Here is a 22,749-nt window from a genome sequence, read left to right on the forward strand (position 1 = left end):
AAGTTGCTCTCTCTCAGACAGTGTGTCTACACGTCGCTTTATGGTGACGTTAATGAGCCATGTTACCACCTGTACTGCACCGTATAGATGGTGCACGCTTACATTTTCCCGCTATGTTGTCATACTGGTACACTATAAGCGGGGAGCACACCACTACGGTGATGTAGCTAACGATTATGTGTAGACCCGCGTGATTGCTATGTCACTGTAGTGTACCGTATAGCAATGTAGCTTGTTGTTAGGTCGCTCTACAGTGATATGTTGATGCACCCAGAAGGAAGATAACTCCTTTGTACAGGAAGTTAAACTATAAGGTGTGAATCTATGTAAGGTATGCATCTAAAGCATTGCCCTTACACTGGACCAGTTCTTCCTATGGACACTCTCCTTCCAGTAAGAGTGCTTTTTTTCTGGGTTAGCTTGGAAGCAAGTTAAACTAAACTAGGAAGATCCCATAGAGGGAGCTGTGCTGATCTACCTATAGAGGTTTAACTCTTCTTGTCTAATTTATGCTAGTATAACATCCTATGAAGGCCAGGTTTCAGAGTTTCTGCTGGAGCTTTGCACCTATATATATTAAACCAGTGCATTGTCTGTTTGTGTAGGAAGGGCTGTAGAATTACAGGGCAAAGCTGGGGCTGAAAAAAGAGGCAAGCTGCCATTCACTTAAATAGGCTCCTTTTAACTCCACAATACAGATGATGAACACATCAGGTTCCCGCTAAGCCCTCCATTAGCAGGTCTCTGTGAAAATGGCTCAGGTGGTAGCAGTTTATAGCTCTGCCTGTAGATTAAATCCCAGCTTCATTTAACAAACATTTTGTAGGGACTCTGAATCTAAAGTCTCATTTATTGTTTTAAGAGAAAGGTCCAGCAACAATCAGCCACTAAGAGCAACTTGCACTTGTGCAGCGGAAAGAAAGAAAGCAGGAAAGGAAGAAAGAAAATATGCTGTCTTTCCCCCAGCCCTTTGTATGCATCTTGCCTTGTAAACTCTTCAGGGTAGAAACCATGTCCATGTCTATATTTGTACAGCACCTAGCACAACAGATATCCTGAGAGGGGCCTCTGCAATAGGAACAGTTTGATGATGGTGGTGGTAGCAGTAGTAGCAGAAATCAGGCTTACTTCTCATTGTCATAATACAGCTTCCCAATTGCCCAGGCAACAATGACTGGAAAAGGGATACCTGTGAAGGACACACATGCAGATCTCAATGGCAGCAGTGCAGCATATATATGGATTTCTGACCCAGATCCTGGGAGCCCCAACATTAGTGCATATCCCAGAGACACCCCAGAAACTGGCTGGAAGTTTTTTTTTCTTTTTAATTCAGATGAAGTTTCCAAACTAAAAATTTTGAACTAAAAAGAAGAGGGGGAACATGTTGCTGATGTTTCCATTACATTTCCCCATTTTTCACCCAATTGTGGAGGGGCCTTGAACTTTTTAAATTAAAAATAAATAGAAATCAGGTAAAAAAAAAAAAAAGCATAAAATGTACTGAAGCATGAGGGGCTGCTTCTGTCCTCCTCAGCCACTCTCCTGGTGGGATCCACATTGAGTCCTATGCATACCCAGCTAGGGCTCTAGCTACTCCGCAGTGCAGATGTGCACAAAGAGCTGATTGTCTCTGATCTCCCCAGTGAAATGCCAATTCTGGGGCAGTCACATCACAGAAGTATCCAGCTCACAGACCAGGAAGGGAGCTGGCTCAGGACTACCCACTCCCTGTTGCAGACAGGCTCACTGCCTCTGGGCACTGCCAAGTGCATGGGGCCCCATAAGCCATTATCTCTTTGGTACAGCCATCTGGCCTACCAGAGATGAAGGCCCCAGACTGACATTGAATCTGTTCACTAGAGCTGTACCAAGCAGATATGCCATGCTGGGAAAACTTCTTCATGGGGGTTAACCTGTGGGGAATGTTGGCAGCTGGTTTATGTGGGCTCCCTGAATATAGTGCTGGTGCCCATGTGGACAAACTTGTCCTGAGCTGGTGTGATGCCTGCTGTCTTGGCTGATGAAATTAGTATTAAATTGGGGCCCTCCAGAGATAGAAGCATCAGCTGCTACAACTTATGCTGAAGAGGCAGCTCCTCAAGCTGTGCAGACACTATGCATGATGAACTGGCACAGGGGGCACCTGTAGTACACACACACCAGCAGGCTGCATTAGTAGCTGTAATGAATTCCCTACCATCTTTCTCCAACATGAAGCAACAACAGGTGAAGCTGAGAAGGTACACTTGTAGTTCAACATGTTCTTGGTAGCTGCTTGCCAGCCAACCCCAGTCAGCAAATATCTTGCTCAGATGATGAGTGGCACTGGCCCAGAAGCACCACCTCCCCCTCAGCCCTTCTCCCAGATACTCACACCAGCCAATACAGATGAACATCCACTTGCGAAGCTTGTCTGTAGAGTAGGTGAGAACAATGGCCGTGTGGAGGTAGCAGCCCTCGCCAAACATCCAGAAGAAGTTGGTGACATGAAAATAATTGTAGGCAGCTGTGACCAGACGGCACCAGACCTGCCATGGCAGCAGTTGGCAGGGGTGAAGGAGGGAAGAACACAGAGGAAGAAGGCAGGACTGTCAAAAGCAGTGCCACAAAGAGACAACACATCCATATCTGGGACCCTCATATCGGGTCTTAGGCCTGCCTTCCTGGCTGTGTGATGCAGCTGTACCAGGAAATGCACAACCTTTCATCTCAGTACTTCACAAAAGCAAGCCAGGGGAGGTTCAAAGCTCACCACCAAGTCAGAGAGGGGAAAGTGATGCACAGAGATTATGCTTTGCACAAGGTGACTCAGAGACTCAGTGGCAATCCAGCTCCCTGCTTTAGGCACTAAGCTGTATGTTTGCCTTAATATTCAGATGCTTTAACTGGTCACATTTCCCATGAAGTGGGCTATATCCTCATTGCATGGAAGGGGTGGAGGCATAGAGCCCCTAGCTTCGCTTACAAAAGATCCTTGGGGAGCAGGAGGTTCAATGCTGGTTTTCCCAGTCCTCATGGATGATCTAATTGTCTTCTTACTGCCCAGGCTTCGCCCAGACCTCTTGCCTTCCACACACAGATAGTAACAGGCAACCCTTGCTCAATGGTAACACTGAACCTAGGTCTGACTCTTAGGGCACATTCAGACAAGAGCAGATGTTTGTTTCCCCCAGGACAAGTAGCAGCAGCACACCCCGTGTTGCTGCTACTTGTCCCCAGGGAACGCTCGTGCCATATGTGCTCTGGCGTGCAGCAGGTTACCCTGGGTGGGGTAGGGGAGGCTTGGGCCAGCAACTGTGCTGGCCCCAGCAGCCTCACTTGATGTTCTGGGGGCCTCCCAGGGCTGCAGCTATGGCAGAAAGTCTGGCTAGCAGCCAGATTGTGGCTCCGGCTGGTCGGGCTCCAATTTTCAGTGGTGCATGTTGCCGCCATGTGCTCTCCCACTTTTTTTGGTGCGGGTTTTTTTTTTGACCCTGGGATCTCCTGGGATCAAACCCCAGCCCCCCTGTAAGGTAGCAGTGTGGGAAGTGCCTGCATGTGTGGTGTGTGGTGCTGCAGAGAGGTCTGCAGCACCACATACTGCACATCCACGCTTGTCTGGATGTGGCCTTAGAGTGCATCTCTCCAGGTTAATTCCCTGCAGAGAAAGCTCAAGTATAGGTATTTTCCTGGGCTACTCTGGACACTGACAAATTTGATTCCTTTCCTCACTGATATTTTTATGTCTCCTTCCCTTTCCCATGTACAGAGCATGCAACTCCCCTTTCATGCCACCTGACAAAGCTCTGCTGAAACCACACAGAGCAGGCAGAGAGAGCTGTTTGCTCAGGAGGAGAGCACATGTCCCATTCTCTCTCTTCCCACAAGCCCCAGGGAATGATGGTCATGGCCAGGTGAACACTTCATTTCTTTCTGCAGCCTGTGCAAAGCTGCCATCTGAGATACCTCTCCCTCCCCCTGTCCCTGACCCCCCCCCTCCAGCCAATTAACCAGACTTCAAATTCAATCAATTCCTCATTATTCTTAAGCTCCCAAGATCTATTGGATATTAAGAATATAAATGTCTCTTGAACTCCACACAGCAGCTGCACAGATCCTTGGTATTGTGAAAGGCCAGATGGGAGAGTGCAGGAGCTAGCCCTGGGATGACAGGACAGAGTGTTCCCCAGGAGGGAGAAAGCAATGCTAGGGAATGATTTCAGTGGTGACTGGGATTGGTTCTGTACTCACTGACTCCTGGACTGGGGCTTATGTGGGATGGGGTCAAGGCTTAATTTGGTTTCTGGAAAATGACAGAGAAGACAAGTGTGTTTCATCCTGACAGTCTGCAATATGCAGACACTGCTCTCTCACTCCCAAACTAACCCCTGACTTCTGCTGGGGCTATGAGAGTTGCTGAAGCATGACATGAGAGGGCAGGACCAAAAACCCAAATGAGTCCAGTCCCCACTCCTCTCAACATGGAATGGGAGGGGCTCACAGCTCCTGAATGGGGTTGGGCCAAAGAGTGCAAGAAGGAGCGGCGTAAGCTACCTTTGCCCATGTATCACAGTTGGGGAGGGGCATGGGGTGTTATGGGTCGAGAGCAAAGTGCATGAGCAGAGCTAGGGGAAGGGAGAGGAGTCCAGCCCTGGTATGTCAGTGGAAGTTATGGAGTGAGGCCAGGAGTGAGATGTACTAGCAAAGTGTTTTTCCTGCAAGCAGGATCTATCAGCCAAAGTGGCACACCTTCTAGTACTGGCTACACTGGGCACCCTGCTAGCTAGGGCATTCACTACTACTAGAAGCCATGCCCAGTGCTGACTACTACCTCATTCCTGCACTGGGCACTGTCTGCCCCAGAACATAAACTGAAACCATAGCTGTTGTTATGGCACCAGCTTTGGGGGTAGACACCAGCCCTCCATTGTACCACCAAACTTCTTTGTCTTCCCCACGGACATGGATGCAACCTGTGTGTCATCCCTACACTAGATGTATTGAAGCCCTTCCTTGGCAGTGCCATACCTACCACATTGCTCTCATGCACCTCCGGGTTCATGGTGAGTTGTACCACGAACCACGTGGCATTTCGTAAGATGAAGGCTGCGATCAGGTTCCAGTGGATGATGTTACGCAGGCACCTGATGCTCCTGTGGACACAGGAAGGGTTGGGGGGCATCATTAGATCTCATGGGCTGCACATGGAAGACATGTTATGAAAGGCCTGCTCCTGTAGTTTGCCATTTCTCTCCTTCCTGATTGTATTAAATTAGGTGAAGCTTTGTGTTGGGGCTGAGCTTTTCTTCTGGGTGAGGAGGGGGCAGGACTGTGGCATTACCTGACTCTTAGGAGCAGTAAGAGACATGCTGCAGCTTTCTCTGGCTCAATATTCCTAACACACTGAAAACAGGTGTGAAGAAATTAACTCCCTCTCCCCTGGGCTTGTAATTGCTTCCAGCCTGTAGAGGGAGGGGAGGAAGTAGAGTTGAATCATTTGCCTCCTGCCATGAGGAGACCAGACAGGCAGGCAGTAGATACCAAAACCAAGTGCAACTCATAGGGCCTCACAAGAAACTGCTGCTCCCTGGTTCTAGTGTGGGGGCCTTGGCTCAGTTCCCAGTTTCTTCCTATCTGCGCAGATCCAGGCTGCAAAAGCAACTCTTGAATTGAGCAGCCATTGGGCTTGGAGCTGGTGAGGGGTGAGCAAGTGGGCTTGGAGCTGGTGAGGGGTGTTTCTCACCTCAAGCGCATGAAGAGGACAAAGGCGACGAGCAGGGCCCCAAGGGAGACGCAGTGCCCCAGGTAGTTGATGATGACAGCGATGTGATAATGGAGCTTGCTCTTTTTCTGAGGGAGAGAAGGTACAAGTGGGGAATCAGAAGTGGTCAAAAGGTCAGGCCACTGGGCTGAATCATCAGCCCATAATGATTGGTCCTCCCTGGTATCACATGCATTTGCTGGCTTTGTGGGAAACCCCAGCTGGGAGGACCACGGTGGTTTAGAGCTACAGACTTCGAAGAACCTTCTCAAGCCTTGATGACTTTGGCCTTGTCAGCTTCTTTGGGGAAACTGAGAGTGGCAACACTTCTGGGTAGTGTGGAGGTGATCTGGACATGTGCTGAGCACATGGCCTTCTTTCCTTCTGCCTTTGAAATCTGGGAGTCATTGCATGTCACACCCTTTTGAAACCCTTACAGTGGGGCTGGGTACTGGGCATTTTACTGAAGCCCCAAATGCATCTCTCACCATCTAGGAGAATCCACTGCAGTGCCCTGTTCTCTGGCCAGCATCCTAGGTCACAGGGGCAGGAAGCTGGGCATCCCACAGATTTATGGCTTACTACAAGCACCCTTTCTTTCCCACAGCTGTTCAGAAAGCATTCTTCTTGTTCCCATGGGCACCTAGGACAATTCTTAACTCCAGGGCCACAGGGAGGGACATGAGGAAAAAAATCAGTGAGAAAGTCCTGCTGCCAAAAGAGCAGAGGTCATGCAGCATGCGAGACCAGAAGACAGAGGCAGAAGTTATTTATACAAAATGGCTGGTGGTGATATGTGGAGAGTAGCTAGTGCTCAGATACATGGATGTACAACTCCCAAAGCCTTGCTTAGTTTTTACAATGGTAAGTAATTATTCAGTAGCACCTACAGTCTTCTCCAAAACCAAGGCTCCCTTAGGTCGGACAGCATTTAGACATCTGGCTGGTGAAAAGAAGAGTGAACCCTGCTCCATCCCTGGCTCTGTTATGATCCTGGTGGCAGGACTCTTCCAAAAAACAGGGATAATGTTGCTGACCTCCTTTTTAAAGTGTGCTGAAGTTGCCTAAAGAAAGATCTTGGCATTTTGCTACTGAGGCACTGTCTCGATCCCCAGTGACTCCCAGTCTCCTTAGACAGTGCAGGATAGAGGAAGACAGCACACAAACAGAATGGGGGCCGCAAGTATCACATGAGTTTTACGCTAGGGTTCTCTACCCTGTCTCCTCTGAACACCTTGCTTAGGTTTCCTTCAGCCTCTTCTTTCCATAGATACTCTCCTTAAGATTTAATTCAGTGGTTCCATATCTTTTGCATTGTCCTCCTGGCTGCCTGCAGATCACCCCACACCTGGGGGGAAACTTGGGTGGAGGACAAGAAGCTTTCCTGCATGGTACATGTTTACCATGATGGCTTAGGAGAGAGATGAGGCAGCACATACAGAATGTGCATATGAGCTTCTGCTTGATAGCATCTCAGCCCTGCTGGAGGGTTCTTGTTTTTAATGTCTTCTTATTAAATCTTTAAGAAAGAAGTGAAAACAAAGAAAAGAAAATTCCCTGCAAGGACATCATGAAGAGAATCATCACAGGGCCCAAAAGGGACAATCTCAAGACAGCCATGGCCCTAATAAATTCTCAGCCACAGGAATGCCCTCCACAGGGGTGGTATAAAAGGGACCAAAGATAGTGTAAACAGCATTTGTTCTCACTTCAAGACCCTTTTACCAAAGCCAAAGGCGTGTATGGTGGCCCGACTGTCAGCGAAAATCAGGACTGCCTTTTTCAAAAGCTCCTTCCCTGTTTTACTGCTACCACCCTGGAACATTAAAATAACAAAATAAAATAGTAGCTTGATTTTCAAAAATCAGTAGTAGTTTGGAGCACCTGGAATTTGTGGTGCTCTGACTGAGATGCTTGCAAGAAGCCTTATTTTTGGAGGCTGTATGCCTCAACACATTCTGAAAATCCAGCCTTCTCCAGGTATATGAACTGAGAACCCCAAAACTTGAGGTACCCTAGCATTTTTGCTGCTCTTGAAAACTTTATCCACAACCTTAGGGCACTGTTATATGTGCTTCAGCACGTTCTGATTAGTACACGTCAGGACAGACTTAATTAGAGTTTGCTGGAGCTTTCTAATCAATGCTTCACTGTGCTGAAGCATCTTGTGTATTCAGCGCCCTGCATGTCAAAATGGCAACAGGGATGCTTTAACTAAAGCCCATTGAATGAGCTTTAGTTAAAGAGAGATGCCCTGCTGCCATTTTGACATGTTGGACACTGAATACATGAGATGCTGTAGGCATTTTAATTAGAGCACCACCCAAGAGCTGGGCCACTCTGACTCAGCTAAACTTGCTGCAGAGGGCCTGACTGAGGCATGAAGATGCTACAGTGCAGGGCTAGCTGGCAGGCAGCCCCAGCACTGAAGCACCCTTGTGCCCCAGCAAGCCACATCAGTGTCTGCACGTGTGCTGCTGTGGAGTAAAAAAACTCTGTAGCGGGATAGTACTTGTATTTAAAAGTACTACCCTGCTGGGGAGTTCATTTCCTGCAGCCTAAGAGGGCTGCATGTGTAGACATAAGACATTTACTGCAGAGCTAATTAGTCTACTCTGCAGTAAAGATCTCATATATATGTGCCTTCTGGGTTGACATGCTGGGGTCTGGGTGGGTGGGAAGGGCTTATTTCCCCAGTGATATGACTGAGCACCCCATTGCTATAGTATAGACATGCCCTTGATAACCAAGCCTCTGCAGTCTAGAGGTAAGTGTCTTCTCCCCTTCATGGGGCTTGTCTGTGCACACTCCAATAAGGGGAACTAATAGCTTAGATAATTGTGTAGTGCTCAGAGTAGTTCTCCTCAGTGAAGCGACCTCTGTGAAGCCATTATGTGGAAAATCCCAGAGGTCTCGTGTTTAATTAGAATATTGTGAAGCTACCTGGAAGCTTAATATATCCGATGTCTCAATTAATTCCTATTTTCTCTATGGGGGCAGGAGAGAAGGTTGGTGGTGGGTTTGGGCAGGGGATCCTGGGAAGGCATGCATGGTAATTACATTAATTGATTCCTCCTACTGTTAGGCACTCATCCAATCTGTGAATTAGTGATTAACTGGGTGAGAAAGCCATTCCTGGCAAGAAATGTCAGTGTCATAAATGCCAGACGGAGTTATAAGCTGCAAATATCCACCCTGCATTTTCCCTCCCTTTTCCATGGGCAAGGTCAGCATAGTTACAACTCTCTTGGTTCCTGCAAAATTCATTTCTTCACCCTTTATGTCCCCTGCCACAAACACTCCCTACCATCACCCGTTTTCCAGTTACCCATGTGCATGCAGCACCAGCAACTACCAGGAACAGAAGAACCTTTTCACCCTGCTTTGTACTCTCTATTTCATTTTAGAAATAAGCAAGAGAAACAGGAGGAGCAAGACATGATTTGTGCTGCTGAAGGGCTTTTTAATTCAGCAGGGAGAGGCAAGGCAAGAGCCAACAGCTGTGAGTATAAGTCAGAATATTTCAAACTGGAAATCAGAGGCACACATTTTAACAAGGGAAGTTAATGGGCTAGAAGGAGGGTTCACCCCTGGGCAGAGTTGCTTCTCTAACACTTGGAGCTGAGACATCACACCGGGGCTGAGATATTGTTCAAACTCAACCACCAGGGATGGGCTCGGCACCGAGGATGACATTCTCTAGCTTATGTTATGCAGGGGGACAGATTGAAAAAGTAGCTCCCAAACTGTGGTCAAAGGCCCACTGGTGGCCTGTGAGACCATGATATGTGGGCAACAGCTGCTCCAAAGACTGCTCGGGACTCATCACACTATTATAGTTTTTTATGATAAACATGTATTGTGTTCTGCAAGAAATGTTAATGGCTGACAGTGATCTATTGACCAAAAACCTTGAGAATTGGTGGCCTACAGAAGTGTAACAGCCCTTTCTGGACCTGAGATTCTGGGAAGGAACTCCCCTCCCTCTGCCTGGCTGCAGTGTCTATCATGCTCCACCCTCATCTCCGAACCTCCACAACCCAATGCACAGAGAATCTGCTGCTGGTATACAGGACATGGGATGGAAGGGGTTACAAGCCACGGTTAGATGTGGGCAGGCTGCTGTAATTTAAAGCTGCCTGGGCCCCTACAGCAGTGTGGAACTGGGAGGACGCAGAGAAGTTGGATAGTTCCGACTGCCTCCTTAATTCTTGGAACCTTTGCCTGTGGCTTTATGGATGATGGCACATATATAAGACACTGTTATATTTTGCTCTTTGTACCTTTTTCTTCCCCTTTATTAAGTGATAGTGCATGGTCTTGGCTAGTGCCTCTGACACGTGGTGCCATCCAGCATTCCAGTCAACCTGCACATCCCCATTCAGCATCTTTGACACTAACACAGGCATTTGCTTGACGTCATCTGTCATGGAAGAACATCCAGAGGGACCTGAACTGAGAACGAGCTCACTCAGTCTACACGAGCCAACACCTATCAACAGGTAACGTCTATCATTATCTTATGCTAGTTACCAAGGAACTGAGAGTAAATTGGAGGTGCGGTATTTTTTGGATTTTATTTTTGGCAAAAATCTTGGTTCTAAGAAGTGCAATTCTGAGGGGACTAAAACTATCTTAACTTCAAGACAAAGTTGCCCAGTGGCATCAGAGATCTCTGGGGGTTAACACAACTGTCACTCACTCCTGCCACAGAAATGCACTCCCAGCAGGACTCCATACCATGGATTCTCCACTCACCCCACCCCTGAGTTCTTGGTCCCTCCAGAATCCCTGTGGGTCAGATGACAGCGCTCTGTGGATCAAATCCAACCTGTGGGCTTTATGTTTGATACCCCTGCCTTAGTGGAATAAGTGGGCCACTTAGAGGGGTAGATTTGCTTGCTGTACTCCGACTTAGAAGAGCTGACTTTTTTGCTCAAGCAGAAGAGATCTCTACTTTATGATACAGAAGTCTCAGGTTCAAGTCCTGCTCTTAAGAACCCACTATGGGATGAAGCGTTACTAATGTCCCCTGACACTCACTTGAAGTTTGCTAAGCTTCATCATAAGGACACCAGTCCTATCAATGATGACTTTTATCAAACTTCCTTGAACTAAGCCTGTCACAAAGCCCTGAATTTTCTTTTAAACTTTGACTTCCTCTTCCTCCTCCTTACTCCCCTTCTTCCAATTCCACAAAACAGGCCTGGCCAATTTGAATGGCCAGTGTGCATGTACCTCCTCATTGAGGATCTCCTGGCACTGGGAATAATTGACGCGGGCAGCCCAGCTCCCATTTGCAAGGCATTCTCTGTACCCATTGTCTGGAAGAGAGAAAGAAACACAGGGGAGGGTTAATGGCACAGGATGAAATAAGCTGGACACAAATCTTTTAGAAAAAGATATTATTGTTATGATGAGACTAATTTAGGTTGCCATGGCACTAGAACAATTGGATCTTATTTCCCTGAATAGTGCTCAGTCATTTACTAGTTCAGTAGATGTCATGTTTATTCCTGCAAAAAAAACATGAGCAGGAAAGGAAGAGGTAGGTGCCTTGTAGAGGCGGTTGGTGTCAAGGTCCAGAGAAGCACCCTCAAAATGAGAGGAAGTCACTGCATTCCAAGGCTGACATCTCCAAAGCTGCACTGGAAATACTGAGAGAATGTGTTCTGCCCTGATCTTGTTCCTGTTTCCTTCTGGATAGAAATCTCATTAGAAAAGCTTTAAGCAGAAGGTAGGGCTGGGCAGCACCTTAGAGCAGAGGTTTTCAAGTGGGGGTATGCGTACCCCTGGGGGTACTTGGGAAGGCCTTGCCTCTTTTGAACAGAACTAACTTCAACATAGGAAGGGAGCAGCCAAGAAACCTAGCAGCAAGGGTGACATAATTTTTCTAAAGTAAACTCTCCTGGGCATGCATCTACACATGCACGGATGGAGAAGCAGCTTTGCTGTTCCTACCAGTACACTGCTTCCACTCCCTGTGGTCCTGCATCATGCCTCTGCAGCAGCCAGGGGGAGCCAGGGGGACCTCTAGGCTCCTCCTGGGTGCTAGCCCAGGGGCTGGCAGGGAGCATGAGCCAGGAGACAGCTGTCTCCTGGCAGGGCTGGACACTGCTCTCTGATGCTAGGAGTTGCCTGCTGCCAGGGGCACCTCTGCCACTGGAGCCTGGGTGGGAGCAATGTCTCTCTGCCCCAGCAGCAGTCACAGGGCCCAGGCTAGAAGATCCTTATTTGCCAGTTCAAGCTCTGTGGTCACAGGTCCTGGGTTGGGAGATCCTTATCTCCCAGCCCAAGCCCTGTGACTGAGGAGCTGGTGCTGGGAGAGAAGAATCTTCCAGCACTGGCTCCATGACTGCAGAGCTGAAGCTGGGACATTCGATCTCCCAGCTTCAGCTCTATGGGCTGGATCTAGCCCACAGGCCATGTGTTTGACATCTCTGATCTAGTCCAAACCCCTACACAGCTACAGGATTTGCTGTTTCTTTCTCAGCTCCGAGTCAGGAAAACTCATGACCTTAAAAGGAAAAACAGCACTGGTCCAAAGGACACAATGTGCTTGAAAAATTATGTCACCCTTGCTGCTAGGTTTCATGGCTGCTCCCCTCCAATGTTGAAGTTAGTTCTGTTCAAAAGAGGCAAGGCAGTGATGGGCCATGCAGTAACTGATCCAGGAATGGGGTAAGTGGGGGAAAGGGTAGCCCCACACTTTGGCTGTCCCATGCATGCACAGAGAGCTCTAAGCTTGCTGCCATATCAGTGCAAGTGCCTGCCGGAGATCTGTGTAAATCAGGAGCAAGCAAAATACAGCCTGCAGGCTGCATCTGGCTCATCAGGCAATTTCATCTGGTCCACGGGCGCTCACCAACTAAATGTAGCCCACCCAGCCCACGTGCCTTGTTCCCACCCTTGCGGGTGGAAAGGCCCAGCCCAGGCAGCAAGTAGCTTCTGGGTGAGGCCTGCTGTTGGCACTACTGCAGCTGCCAGGGGACCTGCTCAGCTTCCCCGGCATCCTGCTTGTTCCAGGCACCAGGTAGGGAAATGATGGAGGCAGAGGATGGGGGGAGCTGCAGCAGGGTGGGAGCACAGAGTGTAGGGCTGGCAGCAGTGCGGAGCCCGCACCCAGGGGGATGAGCATGGGTGGACAGTGTGTGCGTGTGAGGGAAGGTGGGGGAGGTGTGGGGACCCATTGCAAACAGCCCCCATCATGAGTAGCATCAGGCACTCAGGGTGCTTGTGGCCCACACAGGTGCTGCCGCCTGGCGGGGTGTGGCTCCACCCAGCGCTGCACATGGGGACGAGGAGAGCAGGCAGGCCAGCCTGCCTTTATTGCGCAGGGCTCCACATGATGCATGTGCAGCTTCTGCACTCATGCACCACTGAGGTAAGCCCCATGTGCTGGGGCCAGCTACGTTCGCTGCCCTCTGCTGTGCAGGTCCTGGGACTCCACCAGGAAGCAGGGGTGGGGCTCCCCTCCACTTGCAGCAGAGTCCCAGAATCTGCATGGCAGGGATGGAGAAGGCAGCTAGCTCCATTGCATGGGGCTTGCCCTGATGGTGTGTGGTGCCGAGATCTTCACATGTACCACAGTGAGCCCTGTGCAGTAGAGGTGTGCTGGCTGGGCTGCGGTCCTTGCCCCACGTGCAGTGTTGGCTGGAGTCATGCACTGCCAAGTGGCAGTGCCTGCACAGGTCATCAGTGCGTGCCACATGCTGCTGCTGCTAGCAGTGGAGGCTATGCACCATGGGGAGGAGTGCACGACTCCAGCCAATGCTGCACATGGGGGCAAGTACTGCGGCCCTGCCAGCACATCTCTGGCCGAACGCTGCTCTCCAAGGTGCCACGCTGCATTCCAGGCTGTGCACATCCATTCAGCATGACATCATTGGTCACGCTGGCCAAAAAAAGCCGACTGTCGATAATGTCAATTTTCCTTTTATTGGTGCTGCTATGATATGGACCGATGTATCAGTGCACCTCTAGTGCTGGCAGCAGTTCCCCCCACCCCTTGCATGTTTTTGGCTCAGACAATACTGTTGTCTAGTTTAGTGCATTATTGGTGGTCAGGTGAAGTGTGCACTTTTATGAAGGCAAATGTCTTGCATTCAACAGCTTATCTAATGTCTAACTCTATCCCAACTATGCAGTTGGTCTATTAAAAGCTATCACCTAAAGAAATCCTTGCCTCTTGCACTTTTCTTTCCATGTTAGCGGGTTCCTTACCATTTTGGCAAATCTTGTTTTTCACTGGGCTGACTGCAGGCAACATTGAGAAGAAACTGCTATGACAGGCTCAAAGCAGCATCCTATTAGGATTAGCACCAGAAGAATGAAAGAACTTGGGTGACATCAAACCCGTCCTATTATTAGCCCAAAGGCCAAACGTTCCTCAACTGAAAAATGGCATTGCGGTGAGGTTGGGTGAATGGACGAAACTTTCCTCCTGACTCCAAGCTGGTGCTGATAAAATAAATCCTGCTTGCTTGCTCCTGTTCCAGTTCCTCTAAGATCTGTGATTAGTCAGAGTAGAGGTTCAGGAATGACTTGGACAGAACTTGAGCCCCCTCTCTTTTCACAACTCCCAACCTCTCCTGAGACAAAGCATCTGAGTGCAGCCCCAGGCAGGGCTTATTTTGTCAGTGGTGGACACGGATCTGGAGATTAGCCATGTAGTCATGCCCCCAGGTAGGTTAATAAGGGGGAACCTCCAAAAGTAACTGACTCTCATGCAGTCTTAGGCACTGTTGGTAGAAAATGCTGTGAATAACCCAGTGGGGCCATGGAGTCACTCTTCCTTTGGTTTCAGTGCTATGGGGTCTGGAGTGGAGTAGGTGGCTCAGCAGGGGTTAATCTCCTCAGTGTAACTGCTGGCTTGAATGCTCAATTCCAGTACTGGGGTCGCTCTCTTGAATGGCATGCAAAACCAACATTTTTCCCACCCCATGACTTGGCTGGCTTGCTCTGTCAGCTGTCCTCTGCCTGTGAAGTACCATCTTTCAGTAGGATAAAGCCCCAAACACTTGGATTTAGTTAAGTGGATGTGAACAGAACTCCTGGGAACCCCATGTTACCATCACCCTGAGGACAGTCTCTAGCACTGAGACCTTTAGTAGCCGAGGACATCCAGATGGACCTGAACAGGACATCGGGGGGCCAATAAATGGTCTTGACAGGACATAGCAGATCTCTAGCACATGCTGCGAGAAACTTCTAGTTACAAGCAGGCAGGCTGTTGAGATCTTGTATCACCTATTTTTTAATGCATATTTTAATAGTGTTTCCAGCAGGATGGCCACATAAGAGATTAGAGGCCTGTGAACATGTATAAGAGACCAAGCATTACAATGACAGCTCTGGAGAATTTGCAGGGATTACTGTTGATCTATTGGTGTTCTACTGATTTTGTGGGATTTTCTTTTGCATGGTCCTGCCTGGGATCAATTTCTGACCCTTAAATGTCTCTGAAGAATTAACTTTTGATTGAATGTGAAATACTGAGGAGAAAGCCAAAAGGAGGGGGAATTATTGCACTTGCCACTCCCCATGCCCCTGCAGTTTCAAGTCAGTCCAAATATGGCAGCTGTCTCAGAAAGGCCAGCAGTGTTAATGAACATTGGTTGAAAGCTAATGGGCCATGAAATCTCAGCATGCTCATGGGAATTCATAATGGTGCAGAGACAGCATGGGAGACAGCATTTTCCAAACTATGCATATAGTTTCAGCTTCTGTGTGCATCTGGCATCCTCATTCTTTTTGGGCCATCACATAATCATGGATGCAGAAAATTCCTCCTCCATCTTCATCAGATCCTGATCCCTACACTCCTCACACAGGATAGGCAGATCCACGTGCTCCAATGTGACATCCAGGCTTGCAAGTTCTAAGACTAGTGATGAAACCACAGAGTTTAAAATATTATCCCCCAGTGTTCTCAAATGTAGCAGTCATAATACCCAGCTAGCCTGTGCTCCTTGTCCTCATGACCCACATGCTGTGCTGCCCCATTGAATACTGGGTCATACTCATGGTATTAATCTTCCTCTTCAGGTCAGAAGATCTCCAGGACGGGTGAAACTAGGGACACAGACAGAAATTACATTTGTGGTGCAACTGGTGCCCTGAAAGCTCTATACAGCCATGGCATGACACATGTACATGGCTGCAGGGTGATTTAAAAGCGGTTGATTGTGTGCCAAATTAACCCTCATCAAAACAAGGGATCAGATGAAGGTACTTCACTTTGAAGCGCCTTAGAGAACTTGTGTTCCCTAGAGTTAATCTGTTACACGTGATCTGGACTGGGCTGATGCAGCCCAGCCTACCCCTGGGGCTGTCTGCAGTAAAGGAGGGAGATAAGGGAGGGAGAGCAAGTTGTATACTGGGGTTTGCCCAGCCTGAGCTGGATGGGGAGGATGGATTTGAGTCTCCCCCACCTCCTGATCTCCACCCCCTCTCCCTTCCCTTCCTGCAGACAGCACCAGAGCTAGGTGGTGGGCAGAGCTGGGGGGGAAAGGAGCAGTTCCTCCACTGCAGGCAGGCTTGATTTCCCCTGGCCCCTCCCCCTCTGAAACAACAAGCAAATGTTGTTTAGTCCGGGGGGGGGAAAGCGCTGTAACTCATGGCACTTTATATAATGTACCATAAATTAGAGCAAGGGCTGCACTCTGTCAGCACCCTAGGTGCTTGGATTAGAGTTGTACTAACACAACTGTGTGGGAATAGCAAAGAGTCCTGGAAACTGACAACAAGGTGAGTGAGAGCGAGAGAACAAACATCTATGTGTAGGAAGCATGGAGGAAGGTGGGGCCCTCCCAGATTTTAGCCCCAATCAGTAAGTTGGTAGGGTACTCACCCACAAAGCCAGAAATCTGCACTCTAGGTGGCCCCACACAGTAGGGGTGTGAATCTGTATTTCTCTGACTTCCCAACATGGTGCTCTAACCACTACACATTATCCAGTACCTTCTCTAGTCCTCCGCTTTAAGCTGGCCCCTGAGGCAGCCAAGAGAGGAAGATATATGGACGTATAAAAAGAAGGGGGCAAGTCAGAGGGTGCGTGAGATGGCTGCTGCTCTGGAAAGGAGGCGGGTTCTAAGCTGGATTTTTGATCCCAATGAGGCAGAAATCTCTCCACTCCACTACCATCCATCCATTTTATTTCAGGAATTTTAAATACAGAGGGCAATGGCTCAACTTCAAGAGCAGTGCTTGAGAATGCATGACTTGTGGTGTGGTGAACAGGCTGCCGTGCTGGTGTATTCAACCCCACCCTGGGTGAGGGAAGAGGGCCTAGAATACAGGTTTCCAGCTTCCAGGAGTAGGTGCTCTCAGCATAAAGCTGTAAGGGCTAAAGTATAGGAGGACCCTTCTTCCTGTACCATCATTTTTTGGGTGGACGTGCACAAAGCTACCTATGTATCTGGCTAGCACAGTCTACTGTTCATGCTGAATCTACATGCATGTGTTTATGCATCTGCACCATTAAGCTAGAGCCAAAAACAAAAACCAGGCAGACAGCTAGAAAACTGCCATTTAATTGCACAAAGGATAACAGAATTGTCCTTTGAGCTAAAGGAGACTCTCCATTAACATTCAGCAGTATTGGGTCTATGACACAGCTGATGAACTCTGATTCTTCTGGGTGGACTGAAGTTTTTCTTATAAGCACACACACATGTACCTATTCAGGCATCTGTAAAATGATTCAGGGCAAAGTCTCTTGCTCAGGGTCACAGAGCAGCTAAGTTGAAAGTTGAGCTCAGGTCTTGCAAAAACTGGTTCTCTCCATGAACCCAATTAGTTTAATATATTTGCTTGCAAAGCCCTGACAGAAGAACAAACTCGTTCTGAGGGGACTGGGTGTAGGGACATGATGGAGGACAAAGCTATTGAGCAGGTACTATGTGGAGAGGCAAGTGAACAGGAGAGAGAGAGCAAGGAACATGGATGTGGGCATTGGTAGTTAGAACTGGCACTCACAGCCCTACAAAGGGCTCTGCTTCCCAGGGGCACACCCAGAATGGAACTCAGAATGCTTCAGCATCCTCAACAAGGCAAAAAGAAGGCACACAAAAGGCTTGGATTATAAACACACTGCACATAAACACATGGCAGAGACCATTTTAAAGCTGTGTTTGTACAGCACCTAGCACAGAGGGATGTTGGTCAATAAGTGGGCTTCAAAAGTGACCAAGCAGTATTATTAATAGCAACAGTAAGAGCTAAATTAACTCAGCAGTGTTGCATCTAGTTAGGAAATTAAGAGAAGGGTCTGAACCAATACATTCATTGTCCTATTAAAAAAAAAAAATTAGCATTCCCCACACCCAAAACCAAGGGGGTATAGCTCTGTAGTAGAGCATTTCACTGCAGCTGAAGTAGTTCACTGGTTAAAATTCAGTTGCCCCCTTAAAGGCAACTGTTCATAGCTGTGGTAGGTGGTTGTTGAAGTTCATGGTTCAATGTAGTCCATTGTTAGTCCTCTTCAATAGGAGATGGAGTTCTGTTGCATTGTCAGCGGTGCATACAATGCAAAGGAAGCTGCAATTCCTAGCTTAAGCACTCACAAAAAGAAATGATCTACTAGTATCCCAGAGAACTTTGACTGTTCATGGAAAAAGGACATTATCAACTGGTTCAAAAAAAACATATGAAAAAATGTTGATGTTTCTGTGTGTGTGTGTGTGTGTGTGTGTGTGTGTGTGTAAAGCAGATCATATTTCTTAATATGTCTGGATGCTGTCAGGAACTCTAGGGTAAGGAGATTCTGTGGCTTTGCCTGAGCAGAGGTGCTATTCAGAGTTCTGCTCTGAAGATTCAGGATGCTAAGAGTTTGGGTGGAATGTATAACTGCCCAATGCTCATGTGGAGGTCAGGTGTTTGGCAATATGGTCCAGTGATTAGCATGCCACCCATGGGCTCAGGGTGCCTGAGTTTCACTCTCTGCCATCTCACTGATGCCCCATAGACCTTGAATAGGCCACTTGGCCTTTCTGTGAGTACACTGGCACTCTAGTGGAAAGTGTGATTACAGAAGAGGCAAACACAACTCAGTTAAGCACTGTTATTCTTCACAGGTCATGGTGTATGAGCCAGTGAGTTCTTTGACATCTGCTAAGTCCGATGAGCAAGTGACAGTCCTGCCCACAGGTAGGGCACACCAAAACACAAGTAATGCTCTGAACCAGAGCAGCAGATTCTTTCCTCTTCTGATGCCAGTCATCAAAAAACTTGATGCAGGTGGCCTTGCAGTGCCTTCCTCCATCTGCAGACTGACTCCACCAACCAGAGTAAAATTCTGCACTCCTTTCCTAACCATCCACAGATTCCAAAGGATGCTAAGTCGTCTTTGCAAACATCCCGAAATCTGCACAGTGGCGTGCCTCTTTCCAGACCCTTTGCAATCACATTCTTTGGGATCTTGCGATCTGGCATTCGCCTGGCATGACTAAGCCACCTGAGTCTTTTCTTCCTAATTAACATCCCCATGGCTGACATACCAGCCTGATTTAACACTTTTACATTTGTCACCCTGTCTTGCCACCTTACTTGAAGCATTTTACGCAGGCGTCTAATATGAAAGCTGTTTAGTCTTTTGGTATGCTTGGCGTAGGTCGTTCATGTTTCTAAGGCATATCGAAGAATGGATAAAACGCATGTCTCATAAATATGGATTTTCACTTTAGTTGACAGTTTGTTATTGTTCCAGGCGCTGTCTTGCAAAAGACCAAAGTTTGTGGCTGCTTTGCTGATTCTATTAGCAAGCTCAGCATTAAGATTTACATTGCTGGTAACAGTACAGCTAACGTAGAAAAATTGGTCAACAACATGAGTACTTTCTAAGGTGATATCTGGAAATGGTTCTGAAGAGCCTTGGTTATAACAACAGTTTTCTTCAAGCTTAATGCTAGCCAAAAGATTTTGCATGAGTTACAGAACTTGGTAATGAGCTGCTGTAGGGCAGGGGTTTTCAACATTTTTTAAAAAGTGTACCCCTTCTGTCTCAAAGTTTAAGCTCATGTACCCCTTTATATTAAAATTATTTGGAGGGGGGGCTGAGCATGTGCATGCATGTGCCCCCACTGCCCCCCCCCAGCAGGTACGTCTGTGTGGGAGGGGAAAGGGCCATGGGGGGGGGCAGATCAAGGCCCCCATGGCAAAGGAGGGAGTGGGGCACAGACAGGGGGAGGGGCTGGAGTGAATGGGGCCCCAGCCAGGCTGGGTCATGGGACAGTCAGAGCCCAGGTGGTTCATCCTGAAGTGTGGGGGGCAGAAGTTCCCACTACTGTGCACACCCAATAGATGTCCAGGGGGCATCTGCCTCCCCAATCTGTGCGCAGGGCTTTGTGCATTGCTGCAGCTATCCCAAGAGCGGTGCTACACCATGTGCTTGCTGCTGCTGGGCTGCACTGCACCCTCTGCCTGCCCAACAGCAGGAAGCACATGGCGTTGCACCACTCCTCGGGCAGTTGGTGTGCGAAGCCCAATGTGCAGTGGCAGCCGCCTCTGCCTTGCAAAGAGATTGGGGGTTATGTGCCCCCCAGACCTCTGCCAGGGTGTGTGCAGTGGCAGGAGCCCCCCTGAAGCTTCTTCAGCCTTTTAAAGTACCCCTAGGGGTACCCGTACCCCAGTTGACAACCACTGCTGCAGGGCGTTGACACTGGTACTGCATCATCTGCAAGGGCTGCAAACAATTGGTACCTTATGATGATCTTCTTCACCTTTGTCTTAGGTCTGAACCTTGTAATATTAAACAGTCTTCCATCATGCCTAGTGTGAGACAAACCCTCTTGAACATCATGGAACACATGTTGAAGCAGGAATGAGAAGTGCCATCGTGTAAGGATTTCACAAGGTTTTCTGTAATCTAGCAAGCCTTCCAGAGCCCCTGGATGTAGCTGTGGTTCTTTGCTACTGGTATCCAACAGAGGCATAGCAAGCTCCTTAAGCACCCAGGGCTGGTGGGGGAGGCATTATGCAGACCACTGAGGAAGGGAAGTATAGTCTTACTTCCCCAGCTCTTTGCACTCTGGTAGCAGCTGCTACTGTTATGACTGGAGCTGTAGTAGCATAAGCTCAGGCTGCTGCAGCTGGAGAACAGGCTTGATGGACACCAGCTGCAGCAGCCCTGGCTATGGGCTTCCTGTGAGTTCCCTCTGGTACCCTGTTTGCTCCAGTGCAAGCTTAGATTTGCTGGACATGGGGCTGCATCTCCCATGGCAAAGCTTCCTGGGGGGGAGGGCAGTCCATTCACCACTCACTCCAGACACACTGTTGGGCATAGGGTTATGCCTGCGTTGGAAAAGACTCCTGCAGGTGATACTATTCTGGCAGTCCCTCTAAACTAGTATGCAGGACTGCTGTCTTATTTACCTCTCCCATCCACTGTCCCCGCCTCACCTCCTACCCAGTCACACTACTAGCACCAAAGATAACATGATTAAAGTTAGTGTGGCTACAACTGACCAGGCTGCCATCACACCTTCAACTGCAGTGCAGACATAGCCTAATCTTACTGTCCTGCCTGTACAATGCATAAAGAGTGATTTCAGAGATTGTGGAGTACTCAGATGCTCTGGTTATGAATGTCTGATAAGTCCTCACAATACTTAGCACTGAAATTTTCCAGCTGCTCCCTCTTTCTCACCTAATATAAGCACAGCTCATGCAAGTGAAAAGAGATGGTAATATGAAAGGGATATGAAAATGTGACCAGAATTTTTTATTTTTATTTGCACATTCCTTTTTTTCTGCATCTCTGTCCATCTTCCCTCCTGACAAATTGAAGATGATGGCTGAGGGATAAGGTTATAAAATCATCAAAGCACTGTAAAAATCTTTCCCAGACAAAGAAAACATCAAAGTGGAAGAAAAGAAAACTATTCTATTTCATTGAGCAAACAAACCTTGCAAGCAATGAAATCACCCTTTAGATCAAACAAACGAATCTAAGAGGTCTTGAGAAGGAGCTTTATTGGAAAGTCCCTATGACAACAAACCTACATCACAAATGAAGTCTCTTTAACATCATTAAATATAATACCTTATATACAGTCATGAAAATCAGCAGCCTAAGAACTTTAAAAAGCATAAAATGAAAAAAAAGTCCATTTTCCTTTTCCCTGGGCAGAACAAGGGGTAATTCATTTTTCTGATGGATTTTTTTTGGTTGACAATTATCATCATATTTTTAAAGAAAAAAATTATATTCTTCTCCACGTGCTACCCTTTACTACTAACCACACTCAATGCGGGGCTTGTCTCCCCTAAATCTCTAGTACTCAGAAGAACTTCATCACTCCTTTTCAAGCAATTTTAATTTAAATGACATGAAAAAGAATAAAAAGAAAATAATTTCTTCAGGGTCCTCTCACTTTAGGGAACAGGTGCCTGGGATCAGCAGTGAGAAAAACAGAGGCTCTTAAAACCTGGGTAGTTTTGAGCTATTGCAAATAACACTTGTATCACTTGCTACCACAAGCTTTTGCCACAAGCAAAAAGTAATTAAAAATGGATCCATATCAGAATGGCAAGAGATTCTTCCCTTCTATTCTGCGCTGGTGAGGCCACATGTGGAGTACTGTGGTCAATTTTGGGGCCCCCACTATAGAAAGGATGTGGACAAATTGGAGAGAGTCCAGTGTTAGGCAGTGAAAATGGTGAGGGGATTGGGGCACATGACTTATGAAGACAGACTGAGAGAACTGGGCTTATTTAGTTTAGAAAAGAGAAGACTGAGGGGGGATTTAATAGCAGCTTCCAACTACCTGAAGGGAGGTTTGAAAGAGGAGGGAGCTAGACTGTTGTCAGTGGTGGCAGATGACAGGACAAAGTGCAACAGTCTCAAGTTGCAGTAATGGAAGTTTAGGTTAGATATTAGGAAGAATTTTTCCACTAGGAGGGTAGTAAAACACTGGAACAGGTTATCCAGAGAGGTGGTGGAATCTCTGTCCTTGGAGGTTTTCCAAGACCTAGCTAGACAAAGCTTTGGCTGGGCTGATCTAGTT

The 22,749-nt window shown here is 47.9% G+C and overlaps 1 protein-coding gene across 1 annotated transcript in view; it reads right to left on the reverse strand.

The window, feature by feature from the left end:
* The window catches only part of LOC109318976 (corticotropin-releasing factor receptor 1), a 52,908-nt gene that overhangs the window by 24,993 nt on the left and 5,166 nt on the right, over window positions 1-22,749 (reverse strand). Inside the window, exons 2-5 of the mRNA XM_019548489.1 lie at window positions 5,726-5,832; window positions 5,015-5,135; window positions 2,378-2,531; window positions 1,129-1,189 (exon numbers count right to left, since the gene is read on the reverse strand). Coding sequence (XP_019404034.1) covers window positions 1,129-1,189; window positions 2,378-2,531; window positions 5,015-5,135; window positions 5,726-5,832 — 443 coding nt within the window. The remainder of the gene's footprint in view (window positions 1-1,128; window positions 1,190-2,377; window positions 2,532-5,014; window positions 5,136-5,725; window positions 5,833-22,749) is intronic.

Source organism: Crocodylus porosus, unplaced genomic scaffold, assembly GCF_001723895.1.
Source record: "Crocodylus porosus isolate Cpor-Errol unplaced genomic scaffold, CroPor_comp1, whole genome shotgun sequence".
Classification (NCBI taxonomy): Eukaryota; Metazoa; Chordata; order Crocodylia; family Crocodylidae; genus Crocodylus; species Crocodylus porosus.